We start from the raw sequence: 25,744 nt of genomic DNA, 5'->3' as shown, positions 1-25,744 counted from the left end.
TGCTGGTCTGGAACTCCTGGCCTCAAGCTATCCATCCGCCTCAGCCTTTTGAAGTGCTGGGATTACACGCATGTGCTACCTTGCCCAGCTAATTTTTGTATTTTTAGTAGAGACAGGATTTCGCCATGTTGGCCAGCTGGTATGGAACTCCTGGCCTCAAGCAATCCACCCGTCTCAACCTCCTGAAGTGTTGTAATCCCAAAGGGATTACAGGCGTGAGCCACTCCTCCTGGTCTCTGTGTCTAAACTTTCAAACACCTTTGCCCCAGCTATGCTTTGTTCAGCTTTCCTGCTTCCATTTTTCTCCTTCGTTCTTATCACTGTCTCACTCACTCTGTTTTTAAATGTAATTCAAAAAAAAACCCTCCTGTATTAGACTGTTAGCTAAGAGCAGGAATTTTTGTCCATTTTGTTCACTGCCACAATGAATGGTCTATTAGATTTGCATATCCATGAAGCCATTTTTATGTTAATATTTAAGAATGTAGGTGTTACCTCCCCACACAAATATGGTTGAAGTTAGCATACCAGAAACATTTGTAACTCATCAGTACAGTGTGTTATTTCTTGCCCAGGATTACTAGATCTGATTACTGGGGTGAAAAAAAGGAGAAAGTTTAGGAGTTTCCCTTATGTGAACTATTTCTTTTGTGAATTGATTGCAAGTTAGGCATGTAATTCAGATGGAGAATTAAAGTCTGTGGTGCCATAGAGAATTTTAAGAAGAGCCATTAGGAGAAGCACAGTGTGTATATTTAATGACCCATATCTTTTGTGTTATTGACAAGTAAACATTTCTATATTACTGTGTACAGCATGATGTTTCTAAATGTGTATACAACGTGGAATGGCTTAATCCAGCGAGGTAATGTGCAGTATCTCACATACTTACCTTTTTTTTTTTTTTTTTTTTGGTGGGGGGTGAGAACACTTAAAATCTACTCTTTCTGTTTGTTTGTTTTGTTTTTGTTTTTTTTGAGATGGAGTCTCACTCTGTCGCCCAGGCTAGAGTGCAGTGGCGCGATCTTGGCTCACCACAACCTCCGCCTCCCGGGTTTCAAGCGATTTTCCTGCGTCAGCCTCCTGAGTAGCCAGGATTACAGGCGCCCACCACCATGTCCATCTAATTTTTGTATTTTTTTTTTTTTTTTTGAGATGGAGTCTCGCTCTGTCGCCCAGGCTGGAGTGCAGTGGCCAGATCTCAGCTCACTGCAAGCTCCGCCTCCCGGGTTTACGCCATTCTCCTGCCTCAGCCTCCGGAGTAGCTGGAACTACAGGCGCCCGCCACCTCGCCCGGCTAGTTTTTTGTATTTTTTAGTAGAGACAGGGTTTCACCGTGTTAGCCAGGATGGTCTCGATCTCCTGACCTCGTGATCCACCCGTCTTGGCCTCCCAAAGTGCTGGGATTACAGGCTTGAGCCACCGCGCCTGACCTTAATTTTTGTATTTTTAGTAGAGATGGGGTTTCACCATGTTAATCAGACTGGTCTCGAACTCCTGACCTCAGGTGATCCACCTGCCTCTGCCTCCGAAACTGCTGGGATTACCGGTGTGAGCCACCACGCATGGTGGAGAAACACTTTTAATAACTATACTACAACTTTTATGTTCAGAAATTTTTGCCTTTACTCTTACCATATCTAAAATCTACTCTTAACAATACAATGCAATACATTGTTGTTGACTAAGTCACCATATTGTCCAATAGATCTCTTGAACTTATTCTTTCTGTCTAACTGAAATTTTGTATCCTTTGACTAAGAAGACTGGCATCTTTAATGTGTTGACTTAGAAAAGACCACATATTGTTAGGAAAGAGGTTCTGTGTAGAAGACAATTGACAATGGGAAAGGCATAACCACTGTTCCATTCACCTGAAGACACTGACCAGGCAGCCAGGAATTGTAGATGTGGGTTTTCTAATGGCTCATTCAGCCCCCCGTCTGCTGGCTATGTGCAAGTTACTGTGCTTGGTGTCTTGGGAGTAGATGGGGATGGATTGCCCTGCCCCCTAAAAGCTCAGGAGGCAGAGGCTGCAAGATGGTAAGGATAGAATGCAATCACAGGCGAACCAGCTTTCCTGGTAGAGAGTAGGATAAGCTGATGTCTGGCAGGGAGAAGCAGTCAGGGAAGACATGGGGAGGAGGTGGCGGCAGCATCAAGTGGAGCACTGGAAAGCAGCAGTAGGACTTCAGCAGGTGGAGAAAGGCCCCAGAACAGCCTGTGCCTTGGATGCTGCTGGCACTTTAATGATCTGAAGATCTCATCAGAAAGCAGATTCTGATTCTGTAGTTCAAGGGGAGGAAGCAAAGATTCTACATTTCTCACAAGCTCTAAAGGACAAGTCTCTAGAGGACCACAGAGCTGCCTGCCTCTGCTTCCTTGTCCTGTGAAGTGGAGGCCAGCCTGGAAGCAGCAGCACAGGCTTCAGATGCCATTGAACTGAGCGGAGCGGGAGCCCAAGACTGATCTGGCTTTAGGTGCTCGAAACCTTTCTTTGATCACAGGGCCATTAACTCTGCCTTTGGGCCTCCTCCTTCTCCTGAAATCCCCTTTTAAAAGTTCACTTGGTAATTTCCATCGATATCTATTTGATTTTATGATCTGTGAACTCTTAGGACATATTGCCAGAATGTTGCTTTGGTCCTTCAGAAAAAAATTTATTCTTTTTTCTTTTTTTGAGATGGAATTTCATTCTTGTTGCCCAGGCTGGAGTGCAATGGCACGATCTCAGCTCACTGCAACCTCCACCTCCCAGGTTCATGCGATTCTTCTGCCTCAGCCTCCTGAGTAGCTGGGATTACAGACATCCGCCACCATGCCTAGCGAATTTTGTATTTTTAGTAGAGATGGGGTTTCTCCATGTTGTTCAGGCTGGTCTCGAACTCCCGACCTCTGGTGATCCACCCACCTTGGCCTCCCAAAGTACTGGGATTACAGGCGTGAACCACAGTGCCCAGCCTAGAAATTTATTCTATTATTGGTAGATTTCTTAATGTTTTTTTTAATAAGCTGCCATCTTCTTGTGATCAAGTTCAAAAAATATATTTTTTAAAACCATATGAATTAATGAGGTGGGCCTCTTGTTCCCGCCTAATTGGGGGAAGAGGAGATTATATCAATCATCATTTTAAAGCTGTCAGGAGTCTCAGTTAACCTGTGTAACTTTAGCAGGAGCCACCAAGGTAACTGCAGATGGCCTAAGTTGGATACCATCAGAATTCTGCTCTTGCAGTGTTTGGGATAATTGTGGTGGAGACCATGAATTAGAAACACACATAGGCAATACCCACTTACTTATTGGTGGCAGGGGAAGACCTAGAAACATCGTAGAGATGTTTCTGCTTCCTCCCAAGGGCCAGCAGTTTACACCCGCGGGCCACATCACACCAGATTGATTTTAGTGTATGTGGTGGGCCTTCACTGTTTACATTAGTAATTTGATCCTTTCATTAAGACCCCTGCACCTATTCTTTGTGTAAGAATTGAAGCAGGTCTGATTTCCGACAGTTACAATGCTGTCCCCAGTATATTGGGGCAGTATATTGTTGTTGTTCAGTGTTATTTAAGCATGGCAGGTACGTATGTCCACAGATGTATACTAAATATATACATACATATATGTTTCCGATTTTCTTCCTAGATCTTGGCCCTGATTGCATTCATCTGTATAGAGACCATCATGGCGTGCTCCCCGTGTGAAGGCCTCTACTTTTTTGAGTTTGTGAGCTGCAGTGCGTTTGTGGTGACTGGCGTCTTGCTGATTATGTTCAGTCTCAACCTGCACATGAGGATCCCCCAGATCAACTGGAACCTGACAGTGAGTACAAGTGGCCAGTCTGGCCACGAAAGGATCACGTGCCGGTTGGCTCCAAGGAAAAGTTGGAATCTCTCTAGGTTGTGTTTGGTTCTAGTTCATTTTGATCCTTAAATATTCCATTTTAATTCAACTGTGAAATTTTAAATTTCTTTACTGGGTTGAGTAAAACTACAAAATAAGCTGAATCTTAACTAATGGGGGAAACATCGTAACAATTATTTTGGCCACTTTAAATATGTCATTTCAGTTTTGCGATCATCTGAGAAGACTGGTCATGTTGATATTTGGAGAATATGGGAAATAATACGGTGTAGACATTTACATATTTTTCAGACTGCACCTAAAAGCCATTTATAAAAATACTGATTCTGGAAGAATTGAAAATGTGAATGAAAATGCCAATAACTTACAGAGCCTAGGATTTTTTTTTTTTTTTTCGAGGTGGAATGTCACTCTTGTCGCCCAGGTTGGAGTGCAGTGGCATGATCTCGGGCTCACTGCAAGCTCCGCCTCCCAGGTTCACGCCTTTCTCCTACCTCAGCCTCCCGAGTAGCTGGGACTACAGGTGCCTGCCACCATGACCGGCTAATTTTTTTGTGTTTTTTTAGTAGAGACAGGCTTTCACCGTGTTAGCCAGGATTCGCCTCAGCCTCCCAAAGTGCTGGGATTACAGGCGTGAGCCACGCGCCCAACCTGAGCCTAGGAATATTATTAAATTCAAAGCAGCTAGGAGGACCTGGGGGGTTTGGTGGTTTGATCAGAAAGTCTTGAGTGGAAACCTGCCCTTTTCTCCCCATGGTTTGGATTCTTAGCCCTGTTTGGCCACCCTTGTTAATCAGACAGGAAGCACAGAGCTGGTCAGTCCTAGACTCCCTTTCCTAGACTGTGTCCTTACTGTGCTGAATGAGAAAGGGATTTTAATATCATTTGGTTTTCTTGATATTTATTTGCAAATTAGCATGTGCAAGAGCTTAAAGGGAGTCAGTCAGGGAAATCCACGTAAGCATCGTCGGCTGCCTCACCCTGCTGTGCCTGTGGGATGAAAATGCCGTGGAAACCTCAGCTGCTGAGGGGGAAGCAGGAGGAGAGTGCCTCAGACCAGCTACCCTTCCCTGAGATCGGGAGCCACACAGAAGCCACACATGGCTCTGTGTGTGGCTGCTGCTGGGCCCATGAGAAAGTGTGGGCCCCAAGGAGGAGGCTGGAGCTGCCATCTCCTTGGCAGGGCTGCTCTCCCGGTGTGCCCTGGGTGGGGAAGGTCCTCCTTACAGGTGCTCTCTGGGTTGTCCTACCTGGCACAGACTCCTAAAGGAGGAAAAAGGAGAGCTGCTGATCTAGAAAAGTAGATGTCAGTTAAAAACTAAGCTGTTTTTTGTCTTAGCACCGAAAGCTGAGAAAAATGTGGTGGTATTTTAAATTTAAGCTCTAAAACCTCAAGATAACTAGAAGCATTTTGTCTGAGTTTTTGTGACAGGTTGTAATGTCTCAACTATTTTTAAAATGAGGTTTATGTTATCCATAAGAAAATGCTTACAGAGCATGTAGTAGACAGTTTAAGAGAACTTTGCAAACCTCCTGCTGTTAAAATGCTCATACCATGGATGCAGGGTCAGGGTCAAGGTCAGCATCTTGTTCATTGCTATCCTACTTGCCTGGTGTTCCTGAAGCCTGTCAATAAATACTTGTTGAGTAAGGGGCTGGGCTGTGAAATCCTGCGGGAGGACCTATTTGACAAAGAAGCAGCTGCTGGAAAGGTTAAGATTGGGCCTGTGGCTGAGTGGTGATGTGATCACTTGAGAATACCATCCTGTTCGTTGGGATCCATTCCAGGCTTTCTACTCTTTTGGAGCAGATAAAAGCTGTGTGTTTGCCCAACAAAAGGCCATATATATTACATGAACTTGAGGAGATGGTACCTTTTTTTTTTTTTTTTGAGATGGAGTCTTGCTCTGTCGCCTAGGCTGGAGTGCAATGGCGTGATCTCAGCTCACTGCAACCTTTGCCTCCTGGGTTCAAGTGATTCTCCTGTCTCAGCCTGCTGAGTAGCTGGGATTACAGGTGTGCACCACCATGCTCAGCTAATTTTTGTATTTTTAGTAGAGACGAGGTTTCGCCACATTGGCCAGGCTGGTCTCCAACTCCTGACCTTAGGTGATCTGCCCACCTCGGCCTCCCAAAGTGCTGAAGTTACAGGTGTGAGCCACCACGTCCAGCCAAGATGGTACCTATTAAAGGCAGCTCGTGTCCAATGTTCTCTGAGAGGGGTGAAAAAGTGAGCTCCTCAGGGCCCATCTTAGCTCATCAACTCGCTACAGAAGGGTTAGCCTTGGCTGTGTTGTGTTTCTATAACAAGGTGGTGGGAGTATTGGGAGTATTTTTGTCTCCAGCAGAGCCAGCCTGATGGTTAAAATAGGGTATGATTGGTATGGATTTAAAAACACAGGTCATTCCCGGAGCCCAGGTTGACATAAATATGGATGAGAAATGATAAATAAGGAGGACAATGCATAATTTTCTGCAAGCATAATTTGATGGAATTTGAAAGATTCTGTTAATGTCAAGTTTTTGGTTTGGGTTGTGTTTTCTTTTTTGGATGGATTGTGGGACTTGTTCTTCGATATATATATATCTCAAAAAAGTATATATATATATACTTTTTTATTTTTTGAGACGGAGTTTTGCTCTTGTTGCCCAGGCTGGAGTGCAATGGTGCAATCTTGGCTCACCACAACCTCCACCTTCTTGGTTCAAATGATTCTCCTGCCTCAGCCTCCCGAGTAGCTGGGATTACAGGCATGCACCACCATGACCAGCTAATTTTTTTGTATTTTTAGTAGAGAGGGGGTTTCTCCATGTTGGTCAGACTGGTCTTGGACTCCCAACCTCAGGTGATCTGCCCGCCTCAGCCTCCCAAAGTGCTGGGATTGCAGGCGTGAGCCGCCACGCCTGGTGATATTTGTTTTGCTCTGTGTCCTAGGAGCTCACACACTCACATATTCCACCCCTGTTTACTTTGATTAGTGCCACAGGGCTCCTCCTTTCCTCCCCTTCCCTTCTGGGATGTGATGCTATCTAAAAGGCATGTCTGATCCTCCCCCATCCCAAAAGCCTGCCAGTGGCTCCTACTCAACTGGCTCTAGAGCCCAGGGCTAGCTCAGCCAGACTTCCCTGAAGAGGAGCTCTGCACCTGCCTTCTCTACTTCCCCCTCTCCTAATCTCTCTTTTCTAATCTCTTATTGTCAAATTCTGAAAAAATTATGAAAGTAAATATGGAGTTTAATATACAGTCACCACCTGGGTCAACAAATAGGAGATTGTCAACACCCCAGAAGCTTCCCATGTGTATTTTCCAGCCAAACACACCTCCTGCCCCTTCCCCCAGTCCACCATCCTGACTATGTGGTGGTCTTGCCCAGTTCATCTTCAGCCCACTCCAGTCTGGCGGCATTGAAAGTCCCCTGGTCAGGAGCCTGGGATGGGGCCTCCGTGTTCCTGGATCCTCTGGTTGCTCTTGGGTTCTCACCCTACCCAACGTCCTGGCAGTGTCTGCTATGGGGCACTCTGTCCCTCCTGCCATACTCTCTTCATCTTGCATCCTGACCCCCCACACTGTCCTGTTTTTCTTCTTCCGCTTTGGTCACCTTTTCTTAGTGGGGTCTGTGGCCCCGGAGACCTCTTAGGCCTCTATCTCAGAACCTAGGCCGGGTGCTGTGGTGGGTTGAGAACAGTTGGCAATCACCCGTAGGGTCCACTGGCTGAGCCCTGAGCCCTTGTGTTTTTTTTTTTTTTTTCTGATACCAAATACATTTTCCACACCAAGCTGTTCTGTAATTCTTTGACTCTGACTGGATATTCAACAGTTCCATTCAATTCTGACACTAACTCTCAGGGTTAGCACAGATCCCACAGGTGAGGGCCCAGTCCCACAAGATGGCCCCACTTTAGACACCAGCTGCAAAAGGGGCGCCGAGGCACTTCTGTCTGGCTGAGTACAGATTCGATGGTTTCCACCGCCCCTCCTCAGGTTCAGTCATTTTCTGCAGTGACTCACAGGACTCAGGAAGGTGCTTTACTTAAACAATCACTGATATGTTTTAAAGGATAAAACTCAGGAACAGCCACATGGGAGAGATCCATAGGGTGAGGCCGTCAGATGCAGGAGCCTCTGTCCTTATGGAGTCAGAATGAGCTCTACTCAGAAGCTCCCCAGACCCCATCGTTTAGATATTTTTTCTGGAGATTTCACTAGGTAGGCATGACTGGCCATTTGGTGATTGAACTCAATGTCCAGCTCCTCTAACTTCCCTGGAGGTCCAGGGGATGGGGCTGAAAATTCCTACTCTCTAATCACCTGGCTGGCTTTTCTGGCCACCTGCCCTTATCCTGAAGCTGTCTACCACCCTATTCCCACAAAAGTCACTTCATTTAGCATAAACTTGGGTATGATTGAAAGGGACTCATTATGAATAACAAAAGACGCTCATATCACTCACGAGATTCAAGGATTTGATTAAATATTTTTCATTGTAGCACACTCATTCTTTCTGGGACCCAGTTTCCTCATCTATGAAAGTAGAACAAAACTTGTTCATTTTGGATCATAATTTAGAATTCACTGGGAGTGATGTGATTGGCACTGTGACTCCATAGATAGTAGCTGCTACTGTCATCAACATTATAATTATCCCTTTGATCCTGGGGCCGTTCAAGTACAAGTGAGTGCAAAGCGTGGGCCGAGTGCTTGCAAACGTTCTTGTCTCCTGGATGTGTAGGACAGAGGCTAGAGCCAGCCACACAGCACATTGGTTTGAGGGCCAACCAGGATTGCAGTGACAGCCCCAGGCTGATTCTGTGTACAAATATTTCATCTGTTATCAGTTCAGCCTTGATTTGTTTCATGGCCCAGGAACTCAAGTGCTTGATGCTGACTAAGATTTGCAGTATTCCAGTATTGAGCCTTTCAAATTGTGTGAATAATAAGTGCTTATTGTAAACAAAACAAAACAAAACAAAAAACAAACCCCCAAAAACTAGAAGATAATAGGTAATTAAAAAAAAAATCATCTGATGACTGAAGAGAAATGAAAACTTGTCCACACAGAAGCTTGTAGGTTCACAGCTACATTATCTGTAATAACCAAAAAGTAGAAATAAATGTGCATCAACTGATGAAGGATAAATAACATGTGGTGTATCTATACAATCGACTATTATTCAGTAATAAAAAGGAATGAGTACTGATACATGCTACAACATGAATAAACCTTAGAACCATTATACTAAATGGAAGAGGCCAGGCACGAAAGACATGTTATATCATTCTATTTGTATGAAATGTCCAGAATATTTGTATATTTGTGGCAGAGTTCACACACACGCGCGCGCGCACACACGCACACACACACACACACACACACAAATGTCCAGAATAGGCAAATCCATAGAGACAGAAAGCAGATTGGTGGTTGCCTAGGGTTGGGGGAGGAATGAGGAATAACTGCTAATGTGTACGAGGCTGTTTTTGGAGTGCTAAAAACGTTCTAAAATTACATTGTGATTGAATTGTATACTTTAATTGGGTGTATGTTATGGTATGTGAATTATATCTCAATAAAGCTGTTTAAAAATACGCGATATGACCCACTGAAGGGTAACCACTTAAAACACTTGAGTATGAATCCTAAACTGTTCTCTCTAGGCTGCTTTTCGCATATGCATTGTGTTGTGATATGTGAGTGCAGAAAAATAGAACCATTAAAGTCATGCATTTTCATTTAGATTATTGTACCTTCCATGTTAAATATACAACAACATCATTATTTTTAATGACTGCATAGTGTTCCATTATGGAAATCCCATTTTCTTGAACAACTCCCCTATTGAGCACTTTGCGTGCTTCCTTATACTTAGACCTTTTCGCCTTATATCATTTATTTATCCACTTTTTTGGAGACAGAGTCTCATCCTGTCCCCCAGGCTGCAGTGCAGAGGCGAGGTCTTCGTTCACTGCAGCCTCGACCTCCTGGGCTCAAGCAATCCTCCCACCTCAGCCTTCCAAGTAGCTGGGACTACAGGAATGCACTACCATGCCTGGCTAATTGTTTTGAATTTTTTGTAGAGACAGGGTTTTGCCGTGTTTCCCAGGCTGGTCTCGAACTCATGAGCTCAAACAATCCACCCACTTCAGCCTCCCAAATATTGGGATTACAGGCAGGAGCCACCGTGCCTGGCCCCCAGTATGATTTTTTTTTTTTCCGAGACGGAGTCTCGCTCTGTCTCTCAGGCTGGAGTGCAAAGCTCACTGCAACCTTTGTTTCCCAGGTTCAAGTGTTTCCTCTGCCTCAGCCTCCCGAGTAACTGGGTTACAGGCATGTGCCACCACACCCAGCTAATTTTTGTATTTGTTTAGTAGAGACGTGGTCTCGCCATGTTGGCCAGGCTGGTCTAGAATTCCTGATCTCAGGTGATTCGCCTGCCTCGGCCTCCCAAAGTGCTGGGATTACAGGCATGAGCCACCACTCCCAGCCCCCACTATGATATTTAAGATGGATTTCCAAGTGTAGGATTCATAGGAAAATGACATGAACCTCTTTAAAACCCTTGATACCTATTGGCAGTGGTTTTCCAGGAAGTTGTGTCATTGAAGCCCTTCTTGTTGGTCTTCTCACTATCTCCAACACACACGCTTACCCCAGGTGTGTAGTCTGCTAGTCCCACAGGTGAATAGTAGTATATGATTGCCAATTTAATTTTCATTTCTTTGGCTATAAGTAAATTTGAATATTTGTTCCTGCTTATTACCCAGTAGTATTCTTTTTCAAATTGCTTATGTATGTCCTTTTCTCACTTTGTTACTTTTTCTCATTAATTTGCAAGAGCTATTTATAAATTAAAGATATTGAACTTTTTTTTTTTTTTTTGGTTTTTTGGTTTTTGAGACGGAGTGTCACTCAGCCACCCAGGCTGGAGTGCAGTGGCGCGATCTTGGCTCATTGCAACCACCGTCTCCCGGGTTCAAGCAATTCTCCTGCCTCGGCCTCTCGAGTAGCTGGGATTACAGGCACCTGCCATCACGCCTGGCTAATTTTTGTATTTTAGTAGAGATGGGATTTCACCATGTTGGCCAGTTTTGTCTTGAACTCCTGACTTCAGGTGATCCGCCTGCCTCAGCCTCCCAAAGTGTTAGGATTATAGACATGAGACACTGCGCCCGGCCAAATTTTTTTTTTTTTTGAGACAGAGTCTTGCTCTGTCACCCAGGCTGGAGTGCAGGGGTGCAGTTTTGCTCATTGCATCCTCTGCCTCCCAGAATCCAGCAATTCTCCTGACTCAGCCTCCTGAGTAGCTGGCACTGCAGGCACCCACCACCACGTCCAGCTAATTTTTTGTGTTTTTAGTAGAGACAGTGGTTCACCATGTTGGCCAGGGTGGTCTCAAACTCCTGACCTCAAGTGGTCCACCTGCCTCAGCCACCCACAGTGCTGGGATTACAGACGTGAGCCACTGTGCCTGGCCAATATTGACCATTTTGTCAAATGGTTATTTAAGGTTTAATATTTGTCAAGATTATACTTGAAGGTTTCTACATTTGGTATAATGCTTAGAAAGTTCTTCTTGACCAGGGTTATTTAAACACACACACATACTTTTGTGGTTTTGCTTTTTAAATGTAATTTTTATTCTCTTTGATTTATTTTGCTTTAAGGTGTTAGGTAGGAATACACATTTTTGAAAGTATTTGTTCAATAGTTGCTTAACATTGTCATTTGTTTCCTCACTACCTTTCTTTTTAAAATACAGCACTGTGTTTCAAATGGCACTATTCCATTGTCATACTCAATAGAATTAGCAATATTTAATTTTATTTAATATCCAGTTCATATTCAGGTTTTCCCTTTGTCTCACAATGTCTTTTTTTTTTTTTTTTTTTTTTTGAGACAGAGTCTTGCTTTGTCACCCAGGCTGGAGTGCAGTGGCTGGATCTCAGCTCACTGCAAGCTCCACCTCCCGGGTTTATGCCATTCTCCTGCCTCAGCCTCCCGAGTAGGTGGGACTACAGCCGCCCGCCACCTCGCCTGGCTAGTTTTTTGTATTTTTTAGTAGAGACGGGGTTTCACCATGTTACCTAGGATGGTCTCGATCTCCTGACCTCGTGGTCTGCCCATCTCGGCCTCCCAAAGTGCTGGGATTACAGGCTTGAGCCACCGGGCCCGGCCCACAGTGTCTTTTTACTTTTTTTTTATTTGTTTTTGAAACAGAGCCTTGCTCTGTCGCCCAGGCTGGAGTGCAGTGGCGCGATCTCGGCAAACTACAAGCTCCGTCTCCCGGGTTTACGTCATTTTCCTGCCTTAGCTTCCCCAGTAGCTGGGACTACAGGTGCACACCACCAGGCCTGGCTAATTTTTGTTGTATTTTTTGGTAGAGATAGGGTTTCACCATGTTAGCCAGGATGGTCTCAATCTCCTGACCTCGTGATCCGCCCACCTTGGCCTCCCAAAATGCTGGGATTACAGGCGTGAGCTACTGCGCCCGGCCAACATTTGTTTTGTTCAAATCTTGATGCACACAAGGTCCCCGCAAACAGCTCCATTCCCCCAGCCCTGCGCTTTTGTTGTTGTTGTTGAGACAGAGTCTCTCTCTGTTGCTCAGAGGAGTGCAGTGGCGCATTCTGGGCTCACTGCAACCTCTGCCTCCCGGGTTCAAGCAGGTCTCCTGCCTCAGCCTCCTGAGTAGCTGGGACTACAGGCGCATGCTACTATGCCCAGCTAATTTTTTTTTTTTTTTTTTTGAGAGGGAGTCTCACTCTGTCGCCCAGGCTGGAGTGCAGTGGCGAGATCTTGGCTCATTGCAACCTCCACCTCTTGGCCTCTAGCGAATCTCTTGCCCCAGCCTGCCGAGTAACTGGGACTACAGGTGCATGCCACTGTGCCTGGCTAATTTTTTGTGTTTTAGTAGAGATGGGGTTTTGCTATGTTGCCTAGGGTGGTCTCGAACTCCTGAGCTCAGGCAGTCCACCCACCTCAGCCTCCCAAAGTGCTGGGATTACAGGTGTGAGCCACCACACCTGGCCACGGCTAATTTTGTATTTTTAGTAGAGATGGGGTCCAGCTAATTTTTGTATTTTTAGTAGAGACGGGGTTTTACCATGTTTGCCAGGCTGGTCTCTATCTCCTGACCTCAGGTGATCCGCCCACCTCGGCCTCCCAAAGTGCTGGGATTATAGGCATGAGTCACCATACCTGGCCCCCCTTTTTCTTTTTATTCTGTTGACTTGTTAGAAAAACTGGGTCGTTTATCCTGTAGAGGGTCCTGCAGTTGAGTTGACTGTGTGCACCCTCATGGTAGTGTTTCACATGTCCTTCTTTCCCCATCTCTGTGACCTAGTTATTGGTCTCAGGGCAATGTGGTACCATAGCAGCTGCTCTGATAATTGAAATGTTTTCTGATCTGCTCTGCCCTTGAGGCAGCCACTTGTCACATGTGGCTACCGAGCACTTGAATTGTGGCTAGTGTGATTGAAGAGTGGAATTTTTTATCTTATATGAATTAGTTTAACTTTAGTCACACATGGCTAGTGTTTGCCCTATTGGACAGCACAGTCCTAGAAGCTCAATTATATTTAGATTCATCTTTTAAGCAAGTGCTTCAGTATTTAAATATAATTCAGTGGGATTTGAGGAGGCAGATATGTTATGCTCTTATTGGCAGTTGCTGGCATTTTTTTCCCCTGGTTTAATCTGGTCCCTTAGCCTCAGATCATATTGGAAGATTATTTTGTATCTTTTTAAAATAGGCTTTTTGAAATTTTTTTCCCTGTATTCGCTGATCCCATTCATCATCTCATTCTCCATTCACTATTGTTAATGATCATTGCTAACACAAATTTAAAACTATGGATACTCCTACAACTTTAACATTTTTGACTGTTTTCTCTTTTCTTTTTCTTTCTTTCTTTTTTTTTTTTTTTTGAGACGGAGTTTCGCTCTTGTTGCCTAGGCTGGAGTGCAATGTTGCAGTCTCAGCTCACGGCAACCTCCACCTCCCGGGTTCCAGCAATTCTCCTGCCTCAGCCTCCTGAGTAGCTGGGATTACAGGCATGTGCCACCACACCCAGCTAAATTTTGTATTTTTAGTAGAGACGGGGTTTTTCCGTGTTGGTCAGGCTGGTCTCGAACTCCCAACCTCAGCTGATCCGCCCGCCTCGGCCTCCCAAAGTGCTGGGATTACAGGCATGAGCCACCGTGCCTGGCCTGTTTGTTTTCTAGCCCTTTGCTGCATCTCTATTTTTAAAACGTCACTGTTAATGTCAATACTGTTTTATTTGATGTTTGACCTCACAGTGTATTATATTTTCCCCTTGTTTCTGAATAGTCTTTGCTTTGAGAAGTATATTCTATATTCTCTTTTTACCCCTATAGCATCTTACCAGAGCTGAGTGTAACTAAATGCTTTCTGGTTTGAATTTGTGAAAAATTTGCCCTGGCTTACGCAGGTCGTAGCTGAAACCCATCCTGCTGGCAGATGTATCTGAGCAGAGCTTTCCGTGAGCCAGGAGCAGGTTGGTTGTCTGCTGCAAGGCTCAGCACTGTTACGATGCCAGCATTGTCTCTTTACATCTTATTTTATTATTTTATTGAGACAGAGTCTTGCTCTGTCACCCGGGTTGGAGTGCAGTGGCGCGATCTTAACTCACTGCAACCTCTACCTCCCGGGTTCAAGTGATTCTCATGCTTCAGTTGCCCAAGTAGCTGGGATTACAGGTGTGCACCACCATGCCCAGCTAATTTTTGTATTTTTAGTAGAGATGGGGTTTCACCATGTTGACCAGGCTGGTCTCGAACACCTGACCTCAAGTGATCCATCCACCTCAGCCTCCCAAACTGCTGGGATTACAGGTGTGAGCCACCGCACCAGCCATCTTTACATCTTCAAAAAGAGGAAATCGACCTTGGAGCCAGGCCAGACCAGAGGACCCATCAGGTGTTTATAGTGTAATCAGCCTGGCACTCAGGCAGTTTGGGCTTTTTCTTGAATTTTTTTTCCTATAGAGGTTTTAGAGGTACTCTGTTATGACCCAGGCTACTGGGGGCCTCAGGCCAAAGTGGTAATAATAGAAGTGACAGTAAATGTGTAAGCAACCGTAGCTGTGGGCCAGGCACCATGCTGGGCTCTTTACCTGTATAGTTCCATTTAATTCCTTCAACAACGCTGGGAGGAATGGGGTACATTCTCAGGTAAAGCACAGAAACAAAGTAGCTTGTCTAAAGTCATATGGGTGGTTTGGACCCTGCTTAGGCTGTGACCTTTCATTACCGTGCTATGTTCCCTTCTACAAATAAGACAGGAGTTAAATCTATGAAATGGTGGATGTGTGCTGTGTGAGAAGCTTAGGAGAAAATTCACCAGGCTTTAGTGACATAGAGGCTTGAAAGACTGCTTGAGAAAGAGCGTGAGGTCTGGCTGTGTGCTTTCTATGTGTGAAAGTTTGTTTTGAATGTCACATGTGAGTGCGGGGAATGCTGGAGGGATTTCACCAGTTTTAGTACATTCGGACCCCTGGAGAGCTTTGTCCATAGCAAGATGATTTGAGTGTGGTTTTTAAAGGATGGCACCAGACCTCTAAATGGTAATTACTGTTATCAATTTTGGTTAGTATTTCTTCAGAAAGGGTAGTGGGGTTGGTGAAAATGAAGATTTTGTGGTCGTGATTTATCAAGTAGTGTCATAAACTTTGCCTTCTTTTGTGTGACCAGTAACCCTGTGACATTGAGACTGAAATATGGAGCCACCAGGGAGGTTGGGTATTGTAGGTCTTATTTTGAAAGTTCTTCAGTTGCTTTTAGAGCAAAGATGGAATGGTTCTTCTCATTTGTTTTATTTTGTCTCTCTCTCTCTAGGATTTGGTCAACACTGGACTCAGCACTTTCCTTTTCTTTATTGCTTCAATCGTACTGGCTACTTTAAATCACAGAGCCGGAGCAGAAATTGCTGCCGTGGTAAGCAAACTCAAATGGTTAAAGCAGGCTGATCTGGGGACCTCCTGTGACCTGCTCACCTGTCCCTGGCATTTGTCCTGCTCCCCCTCCTATGGCTTTTCCTTTGCTAAAGATGATGTTACTGGGCCAGTGGGGGTCCCAGTCCCTTCAGTGCTGTGGTTCTCAAAGTATGGGCCCCAGAACAGCAATCTCAGCATCTGTTAGACATCCTTAGGCTCCACTCCAGAGCTACTGAGTCAGAAATGTATTTGAATGAACCCTCTGGATGATACAGATGCATACTCAAGTTCAAGAACCCCTGCTTTGGTTCGTTTCCAACACAGTCCTTGATGATTGTCAGTGATGTTGTTTAAGAGCCTTACCTGGCCGGGCATGGTGGCTCACGCCTATAATCCCAGCACTTTGGAAGGCTGAGGCGGGCGGATCATGAGGTCAGGAGATTGAGACCACGGTGAAACCCCGTCTCTATCAAAAATACAAAAAAATTAGCTAGGTGTGGTGGCAGGTGCCTGTAGTCCCAGATACTCAGGAGGCTGAGGCAGGAGAATGGCGTGAACCCGGCAGGCGGAGCTTGCGGTGAGCTGAGATCACGCCACTGAACTCCAGCCTGGGCAACTGAGCGAGCCTCTGTCTCAAAAGAAAAAAAGAAAAAGAAAAAAAAGAAAGAGCCTTGCCTGCCTGGGAAGGGAGGGGAGGGTTCTTGAATGCAGTCATGATGCCGTTTAGCAGTCACATGACATTTCAAGGTGGAAATGCCATGGCGGGTGGGGACCAGATAATGTAGGACTTTCCCTCTGCATGCCCTGCATTTCTGTATTGCTCTCAGTTTATGAGGAACAGGTATCCTTTTTGTAATGGGGGGATTAAAAGGTTTATAAATGATTAAACTAGCTGTTCTCTCAGGTACCACTCAGGAGATTTGTCAGTCTTAATAATTAAAACTCTGTGCTTCTCACTCTGGAGCTGCTTCCTTGGAGCTGCCCAGTGAGAGGCAGGTGTGGGATGGGGGCTGTGATGTGGAACGTTTGGCCCTGTGGCTTGATTTGGGACCCACATGCAAAACCCTGATTTTCTGTCTACGTTACATTTTGTCTGCACTGTATTTTCTCATCTGGGACCAGAGGCCCTGAAGGTGCAGTAAAAGAGGTACTTTTGTGATTTTTTTTTCTTATAGGTCCACAATACTTCAAAGGAAACCTTAGGCTGTCTTTAGGTCAGGCAAGATTTTCTGTGTGTCACATGACTAGAGACTCAGCCGTGGTGTGACAGCCACACATCCAGCAGGGCTGGGCACAGGCTTTCCTTTGACTCTGAGCCACCCTGTCATATGTATTTGAAACAAGACTTTAGATTAAATGGGGCTGCTGAGAGGGGAAAGAGATCAAAGAATGAAGGCACAGGGTTGTAGTGGTCAGTTGGCAGAGCAGGAAGGGGCTGCACGTGGCTTGGGTCACCACGGAAGCCTTGGGGGGCTAGGCCACGTGCCCGAGGACTAACTGTGCTGGTGTGTTTTAGATATTTGGCTTCTTGGCGACTGCAGCATATGCAGTGAACACATTCCTGGCAGTGCAGAAATGGAGAGTCAGCGTCCGCCAGCAGAGCACCAATGACTACATCCGAGCCCGCACAGAGTCCAGGGATGTGGACAGTCGCCCTGAGATCCAGCGCCTGGACACGTGAGGACCTGCCTGGATCCTCCTCCCTCCCGTCCTTGTGCCCGTCTCTCAGTCAAGTTTTCTTTCCCTTGTTGTGTCAGATTTCCATGTGATTCAGTTGAATTTTGTCCTCTTTGGTAAAAGTTCATTTTGGGAAAGGGTTTCCCGAGTGGCCCAGTGGGCGGGTCTGCGGTGGAGTCAGGACGCCCATGTTCCTTGGTGTTTGGGGCTGTGGAGCAGCCAGTGTCACTGCCCAGGTCCACTTGTGGTCTTACCTGCCCTGAAGCACAGGCTTCCTTTGACTCTGAGCCACCCTGTCATGTGTATTTGTAACAAGATGACTTTGGATTAAATGGGGCTGCTAAAAGGGGGGGAAATATGAAGGAATGAAGGGACAGCATTGGAACGGTCAGTCGGCAGTGGTTCTCAGGCAGCCTTAGGCACCACCTGCTCCAAGTCAGTGTTGAGTCTGGCTGCCAGGATCCAACCCACTCCTTGTCTTCCATGCCAGGGCCCCCAGGCAGCCAGCACCAGCCCAAAGGCCACAGGGTTGGGGAAAGCTAATGTCCTATTAGGATGGCTCCCAGGGACCTGTGACTCATGGGAGGGTTACCTTTTGTTTCCTACTCTGATGAGAAATCACTTGATTCTTCCTCAAATGAATCAGCTTCCTGAACCCCAGATTCTTCTCCAGGAATATGGGGACCATCTTGTTTTCCAGTTTCCTGCCTACCCTAAGTACTTTGAGGCTGAACTGCAGATTTTCAGTCATTTTACCTTCTCAGGTAAAAGCCATGAAAGAAACAAGCCTATTCCACCAGCCAAAGCACTTGCCCATTTGCTGGCTTCATGGACTGCAGGTGGGAGGTATGTGGTTGTGTTAAAAAACAGCATGCACATGCGCACACGCGCACACACACACACACCCTCCTCTATTTTAGGGTTGTGTGCTAATTTTCTAAATGCCTGCAAAGAGTTCTAACGTGATTCTGAGCAGATTCGTCTAGGATTTGAAAATACTTGAATTTGCACCAGAACACACCCTTCCACCCATGTTTCAAAAGGCACTAACTGTTGCTTTGGGCGCCTCAGTGTCATAACTACAGACATCATTCTTGGGAGTTGTTGGGGTGAAAAATCCTAGCTGCTTAAGGTTTCTGATTGATTATTGATAAAGTGAAGATTATTGTGTGTGGTGAATGAGTTCAGTGAGTCCCCATGATGCAGTAGTTTTTTTTTTTTTTTTTTAATTAGAGACTAATTATATCTTTTATGGAAAAAAGTTGGTTTAGTTTGTCAGGTTTTCACTCTTTGAACTGTTTTTAATGTTTACAAACCTCACTCTAGCTCTAACATTTTGTGTTTAGCCCTCACCAAAAAGCACTTACTGTGGTAGGAAGATTTTGCAGTAATGTGGAGAAATCCCCAAGATCAAGTGCTGACAAATGTTGACAGCTTTAGCAGTGTACTGCGTAATAAATAACTCTGAGGGGGCGGCGGGGGTCTTTGTGAGAAAGCGTCCCCTTATGCACATGTGGCATCTCATTCCCCGGGAAAGGATAGCATCTGATCTCACAGTGTTGATCAGGCAACACCGCTGGGCTGGGGTCGGAGCTGGGGTTAGCTCCCTGCACCAACACATTGAGTACAATCTGAGTTCGGAGCAGTGGCCCAGGCTATGTGGCTGAGCACCATGTCTGTCTCGGGCTGACCCTGCTAGCCTGTTAACAACTGTCTCCCCTCTGCTCCCACAGAGAGGGCAGCCAGGCCGGCTCACAGCTGGGTGTGCTGCCTGGCAGGTCTGTTGAGTGTGTTTGCAAAGTCAAAACTGGGCTTATCTCCCTTTAAGAGTCCCTTTTAAAATAGGGCCACAGAGGCTCAGCCTTGCATTAAATGGGGCGCACTTGGAAGGACCACCCTGAGCTTTATCAGAAATCTCTTGCTGGGAATCTTGTTACTTGGCCCCCAAAAAAGGCCACCTTTGAAGTGGGATTAAAAACAACACCATTCAGGTGGGCTTGTTGCCCAAGTTTTCCAGGTCACTTCAGTAAAACCACTTGATCATCTGGTGAAAGTGGGAGCAGGTGGTCGGCCTCCCGAGGATATGTTGTCAGCTGCAAGAAATAGTTCCGAAGTCACTGAAACTAAATGCAGATGAATGACCAAAAAGGATGCCACGCCACAGAGTGACTTACGAGTCAATTTGCATCTTCGTGATAGACTCTTCAGAATTATTTATGTCCCTGTAACTATTTAATATCCTTTGTGCCATGAGGCTCCCCCGTGGTTTTGTAAATGTTCTCCTTGTATTTAATTAACTCCCACTAGGACCGGAAGTGGTGCCATGGACACTTTCTAGTTGATGTAATGTGTGGTTGCACATCTCATCATGTATAGACCATGTGGTGACGAAAGTTCTGGAGGGAATAGGGTTGTCCACGGTGAACGTGAAGATGCCTATATTTTTCTTATATTGCCTCTGTGCAAACAGAAGACAATCTATATCTGGGGGCCTTAAAATGACCTCTTGGCAAATTGAAGGAAGTGTTTTTGCATTTAATAGTTTCAATAGGGACCAATATCAGTTTGGTTTGGGGCATTTGAAGGCTGAGTGACCTTAATTTTTCTCACTGTTCTGGTGGGTTGATATAGGTTTTCACATTTCAAGCAAAACTTGAAGAAACTGCAGTTGCTATGTGCATTTGGATTTGTTCCTGGACACTGTACAGCTGAAACCCTCAAGCATTTGGTGGAACCTCTGGTGGTTTTAGATGGATGCAAACACTGACGTCCTCAGAGAAAGTTTATTTTGGCACTGATTGGGTGGATTTGGTATTTTTTCCCTGATTCTCTTTGATATCCTTCCTTCACACTGCTGAAGGCAGGGGAGGGAAATACGCTTTCCCTGCCTTAAAGAGGGATTGCAGTCATGAAAGGCTGAAGATACTTGCTGGCCCCACATAAAGCTGGGAAGAGCAGATGCAGTTACAGATTAAAATCTCGTCAGATAAGTTCGACTTGAAGTGAACAGCCATCCGAGGGAGGTGACTTTTGTCTACAGAAAAAGCAAGAATGTGGCACCCTGCACAGCCCCAATACACATCTTCCTTGGCAACGTGAGCTAAAGCCAGCATGGGCAAGGCCAGCCCAGCTCTGAGGGCTTGGCCCTGGGAAGTCGGCGGCACCCGCAGCCCTTTGGGTCCTGTTACTGTCCCCTGGCAGGAAGGCTCACGCCTGTGGGCAGCCACGGAATGTGTCTGACCTCCACCCTATGTCGGGTGCTTCTGGGAGAGCTTCGTGACTCAGTTGAAAACATTTTGACTCTCTTCAAGTTTGCAGTTTAATCTGTGGTTCTTGGAAGCTGTCCTAGTGAGTCAGCATTGGGTTAAGCCTGAGGAGACCAAGCTCCAGCACCTTTGTGCACTCATGTATATGAATTCTTGCTTGCAGTGAATGAGCCCTGAACAACCCTAGTGTGTGTCATGTCCTGCGTGTGGCCCAGACGTGTTTTCCTGTAGATTCACATGAGAAAACCTCACCTATCCATGTGCTCTAAGAGGTGGACTGAGGTCTAATCCCTCCCTGGCGAGGTAAATCGCCAGATTTTCTGTGGGTTGGTCTTAACACCTAGGAGATGAATAGAGCGTGGAGACACCTGACCAATTTAGTGATTCTGCAAGGCAGTGATGATTTAAGGGTTCCCATTGTCTCATCTGTGTTCAAAACAAAGCGATCATGAAGTCTTTGTGCCACCGCCTGACTGTCATCTTCTCCAGATCTTGTTTACAGAGAAATAATGACGTTAAACAGGTATCAGAAAGGGGAAAAAAGTTTCTAGGCCAAGAGCTACTGGTGGATTCTCTTGAGCAGAATAACAAGTTGCTTCCTGCTCCAGGGACTGCCATTAGCTTGTGAGGTCTCCAGGTGCCTTGTTAGTTCCCAGTGAAGCTGCAGAATCCAGGGTTTTTTCCAGGTTTGTCTTATTTTATCAGCACCCATGTCCAGGCCCAACAGCTTGGTAGGCTGGTGAGGTCCACACACAGTCAGGTCTGGGAGATGAGGGAGGAAGCGGTGGCCTGGAACACCCCGCCTGTCTTCCATCAGCACTAGACAGCTCAGGCTATCTTGGAAACGTGTACTTGGTTAACTGCCTTCCTGTCCTCTTGTCTTTGAAAGCTGTCTCATGTTCCACAGTCAGCTTGAGGGCAAGAGTGGGATGCTGGGGACAGGTCTTCCCCGTGCTATGGGTGAGCTCCTGGCATCTGGCTCAGGAACATGTGGGTCCAGCAGGTGACTCTGAAGCTGGCTTGGCTGCCATCTCAGACAGGACGCAGGCCTGACACCCTCAGCTTTCAGCTTTGTAAACTTCCCTGGCGCTTTATAGAATCTTGTGTTTCTTCTCTTCTCAGCAGATGTCATTCAAATCACAAGAACTGTCTGGTCGAGAAAGTAATTTAAAATATTTGACCTTTTATGTTTCTTTTATTTAGAAACTGTGAGAGAAAATACCTTCAATATCTATTACGTCTAGAAGAATGTTCTTCTGAAAGTGAATGTTCTGTTTAATTCTTCTCCATGTGAGTGAGTAGCATTTGTACACTCTTCAGCTTGAAGCGGAATAGGTCCTGTTATATTCTCTTCTTTTGTCTGGGATATATTCTTTTTCCATTTGAATACAGTTTTTCAACCTTTGGGATTTTTTTTTTCCTTTCTAGTTTTTCCTATTCACAAACATAACAGTAAGGGAAAAAATCACCCACAAGCCCGCTGAGTTTGAATCACTGGCAGCTTGCCTAGAAAAGTTTAGATGATGGGTCCTTGAATGGTGTATCTATTTCATAGGGTAAGTTTGTTGTCTATGTTTTTTTATGCTGAGGCTTTAATTCAGGTGACTGCTATCTAGACACCTGGGGTGGCGTGTTTTCTTTGGGATGCATAATACAGAAAGGCCAGGGAGCCTTTGGCTTGGACCCCAGGGAGCTATCGAAACTTTTGAAGTTTAAGTTTAGGAGTAAGAACATATCTCAGACCACCTTAGTCAGCTTTGCTAATGGGATTTAGGGCCAGGCCAGAGTGTCTTTTCCTAACTGTTCCTGAAAAGAGAGATGGTGTGAAACAAGATTCTGATAATGGTTTGTGTGAGATTTGATCATAGTCTAAAACTATCATGTCTTGAGTTGCCTTAGGATGACAGTGCAGACACCCAGTAGGAAGTACCCCATTTTTATCAGGAAAGTCAGTCACCCGAAGGGATGGTGAGGAGACGAGGGGAGAGGAGGGAGACTTGGTGCCCTTGCACCAGGGTGAGGCCTGACTCACGCTGCTTCCCCCCACAGGCCCTGCTTTGCTTGCCTGCTTTTTCCAGAGTCGATTTTGCAAGTTTCAAGACTCTGTTCCCCTCTTTGCAGAAGTGAGGAAGGCAAATACTCAGGGTTTGAAGAGAGACCTGGCTGGCTCGAGGGCTGGCAGATGCGAGGGCAGGACACCTGGGATGGACTTGTCGGCTGGCCCAGGCCCAAAGGGGGCTGCCTGCTCCCAACTCTTTCACTCTGTAACCCATTTTAAAATGAGTTTTTGAATCTTGCCTCAAATTGACCTACTTGGATAAAATCAGTGCTTTTCCTAACTTGATTTTGTTTGACATGGTTCCCTCTAAGAGAATGCTAGGAATTGAAACTATTTGTATATGTTGAAATTTGTAGGGGTTCAGGAACCCATGGCAGAAACATATTTATTTACAAGTATGACTATTTTTTTTTCAAAGTAGGCAATTCTGTCTTTGTATATTTTAAGGCAAATAATCACTTCACCTCTGGTGCCTTCCATGCGTCGCATAAGCACTCTTGTCAATCATGGAATTGGAAAAAAAGATGTACATTTAGTTAAGCCAGATAACACTATTTTTATAGCATGATTTTAGATTGTGTCCTTTTAATATTGTTTTCAACAATGGTAGTTTTGAGGTTTTGGCCATTTTCTCTTTACACTTCGTATGTATTTTAAAGAAGGAAAAAACAACAAAAAAATTCCCTGGCTATTCCTCTTTCCTCTCTGCTGCTGCTTCTCCCACATCTTGTTCCTGCTTATTTAAATAGTCTGAGAGTAAGAGTATATTTCTGTGAAATAATTATAAGTCAGTATAATTGCATTGGCATTTTTTAACCACTTGCTCAGTTTGGAGCCACTGCTCACCTCAAACAGTACAAAGAAAGTGGTTCCATATTTTACAAACAAAAGAGTAGCATCAGAGCCCTGACCTGTCTTTGGGTGTAAAATGGTGAAAGGCCGGCGTCTGGCTCCTTCCCCTGTGGTTTGGGCTGGTGAACTGAGCCCAGGTGTATTCTCTGGCCTGGGCCCCTTCCAGGATCAGTGCAGGCGTCCTGCAGAGGCGCAGCCTTCCTGCCACTACAGAGTGGGAAGCTTCCCGGGGGACCTCAGCCGGCTCCGGAGCTCTCACCTTCCACTCGGATCTCGTATTGGTTCGTTGTGGATGCTCTGGCTAGGCTTGGTGGCATATTCCAGGCTTCAGGCCTGAACAAAACAGGCTGCTTGCTGTGAGGAGCTAGATGACACCAAGACACAGACATATACTCTTCAGCAGCTCCTTTCGCCTCTCCTTCCTGCAGGGCGTGAGTTATGGCTGGTCCCAAAACCCTTGAATAAACTAGCTGAGCCATTGCAAATGAAGGTACAGATGGATTGAAACATAAAATCGTAGCTTTTGATGTCCTTCTGAAGGGTCAGAATATGTAATTATTTGATAACCAAGGAAGTCAAGCCAGATGGCTAAGTAGTAACTTTCCAATATGATTTACCCGTGGTACTTCACCTGGTGGCACTTTTGGGGGGCAATATTAACAACTATCACATTTTACTTGTTAAGTCTCTTTCATTCTGGCAGTTTAAAGACACAACTGTGGGCTTTCTGAGGCAATGCCCATTGGGCAAACTTAGGTTTATGTGTTTGGTTTTTCAGCTACGGAAGCCCTGGGTGGGTGCCCCCTGGCTGGCCTGGCTCTCGGGTTCAAGTCTGTATGTCTGGAGTGGGTTGGGGCCCCAAAGCTTTGCTGCTATTGATTTGTCCCCGACAGCAGGCAAAGCCTCACATTGCCCTCAATTTTCCCCCTTTCATTTGAAGGACCAATTTTTCACGGTACTTGTCTTGATCTTTTTCATAGTGTTCAAATCTGTATTTTTGTATGTAGAGGAAAATAATTTTCTCAACACTAATCGTTAATAACTATTGTATTAAATCGTCATGAAGGAACTCTTAATAAATGGACGTGTAAGGATGTCGTTGTCTCTCCTCACTCTGGCTGGCCTCCTCTGCCCCTTAAAGGTTAAGGTTATGGATCCAGTTCCTGAAACAGGGCTGCTGCGTGGAGGTTGAACAGAGCCATGATCCTCGGTGGAACAAGGCCTCTGTGACACCAGCTTTGCCGCTTTGCCAGGGCTGACAAGGTGGAACATAAATTCCACCAGGGGCCTCTCCGCTCCTGCACACCCAGCTTTCATATGCATTTTCAGCACATGTGGTGTGTGACAGTTTGGGTGGAATGTCTTGTCTTTTCCCATCAGCCTGGACAAGAACGCTGACCTGGGTCCTCCAGGGCTGCAGTTCTCTGGGCTGTTAGAGAGCCCCAGGGTTCCCGCTGCCTGAGGCTGCTGTGAGACACTATCCTGATGTGTAAGTGAGAGGGCCCTGGGCCAGTTACCCGACCTTTGTCTCAGTTTCTTTGTTTGTAAAACAGGATAGTGTGAGAACTAGAGCCAGGGTCCCCAACCCCTGGGCAGTGGACTGGTACCATGGGGCCTGTTAGGAGCCAGGCTGCACAGCAGGAGGTGAGTGGCAAGCAACTGAGCTCCACGTCCTGTCAGCCCGGCAGTGGGATTAGGTTCTCATAGGAACACGAATCCTGTTGTAAACTGTGCATGCTGTGGATCTAGGTTGTGTGCTCCTTATGAACATCTAATGCTTGATGATGTGAGATGGAACAGTTTCATCCTGAAACCATCCCCTCCCACCCTCACCCCAACCTACCCCCCAATCCCCAGTCCGTGGAAAAACTGTCTTCCACGAAACTGGTCCCTGGTGCCAAAAAGGTTAGGGACCACTGAAATAAAGGATTAAATGGTAGTCAGATTTCATGTGTATTTTTGCTAACACTGAAAACTGACAGGATCCACACTGGCCTTACCAGCTTGTACTGAAGCCTGACATGATACCCAACAGTATTACTCCAGTTTTTTCAAACACACACTCCAAGCAAGTG

The 25,744-nt window shown here is 45.7% G+C and overlaps 1 protein-coding gene across 1 annotated transcript in view; it reads left to right on the top strand.

The window, feature by feature from the left end:
- CMTM4 (CKLF like MARVEL transmembrane domain containing 4) overlaps positions 1-24,763 on the top strand; it is an 81,608-nt gene extending 56,845 nt beyond the window's left edge. The window contains exons 2-4 of the mRNA XM_005592158.3: positions 3,644-3,820; positions 15,718-15,816; positions 17,332-24,763. Coding sequence (XP_005592215.3) covers positions 3,644-3,820; positions 15,718-15,816; positions 17,332-17,496 — 441 coding nt within the window. The 3' untranslated portion in view covers positions 17,497-24,763. The remainder of the gene's footprint in view (positions 1-3,643; positions 3,821-15,717; positions 15,817-17,331) is intronic.
- Positions 24,764-25,744: the final 981 nt, after the last annotated feature.

This window comes from Macaca fascicularis, chromosome 20, assembly GCF_037993035.2.
Source record: "Macaca fascicularis isolate 582-1 chromosome 20, T2T-MFA8v1.1".
NCBI lineage: Eukaryota > Metazoa > Chordata > Mammalia > Primates > Cercopithecidae > Macaca > Macaca fascicularis.
Note: the sequence above shows the minus strand (reverse complement) of the source record. Positions and strands in the feature narration are given on the sequence as shown.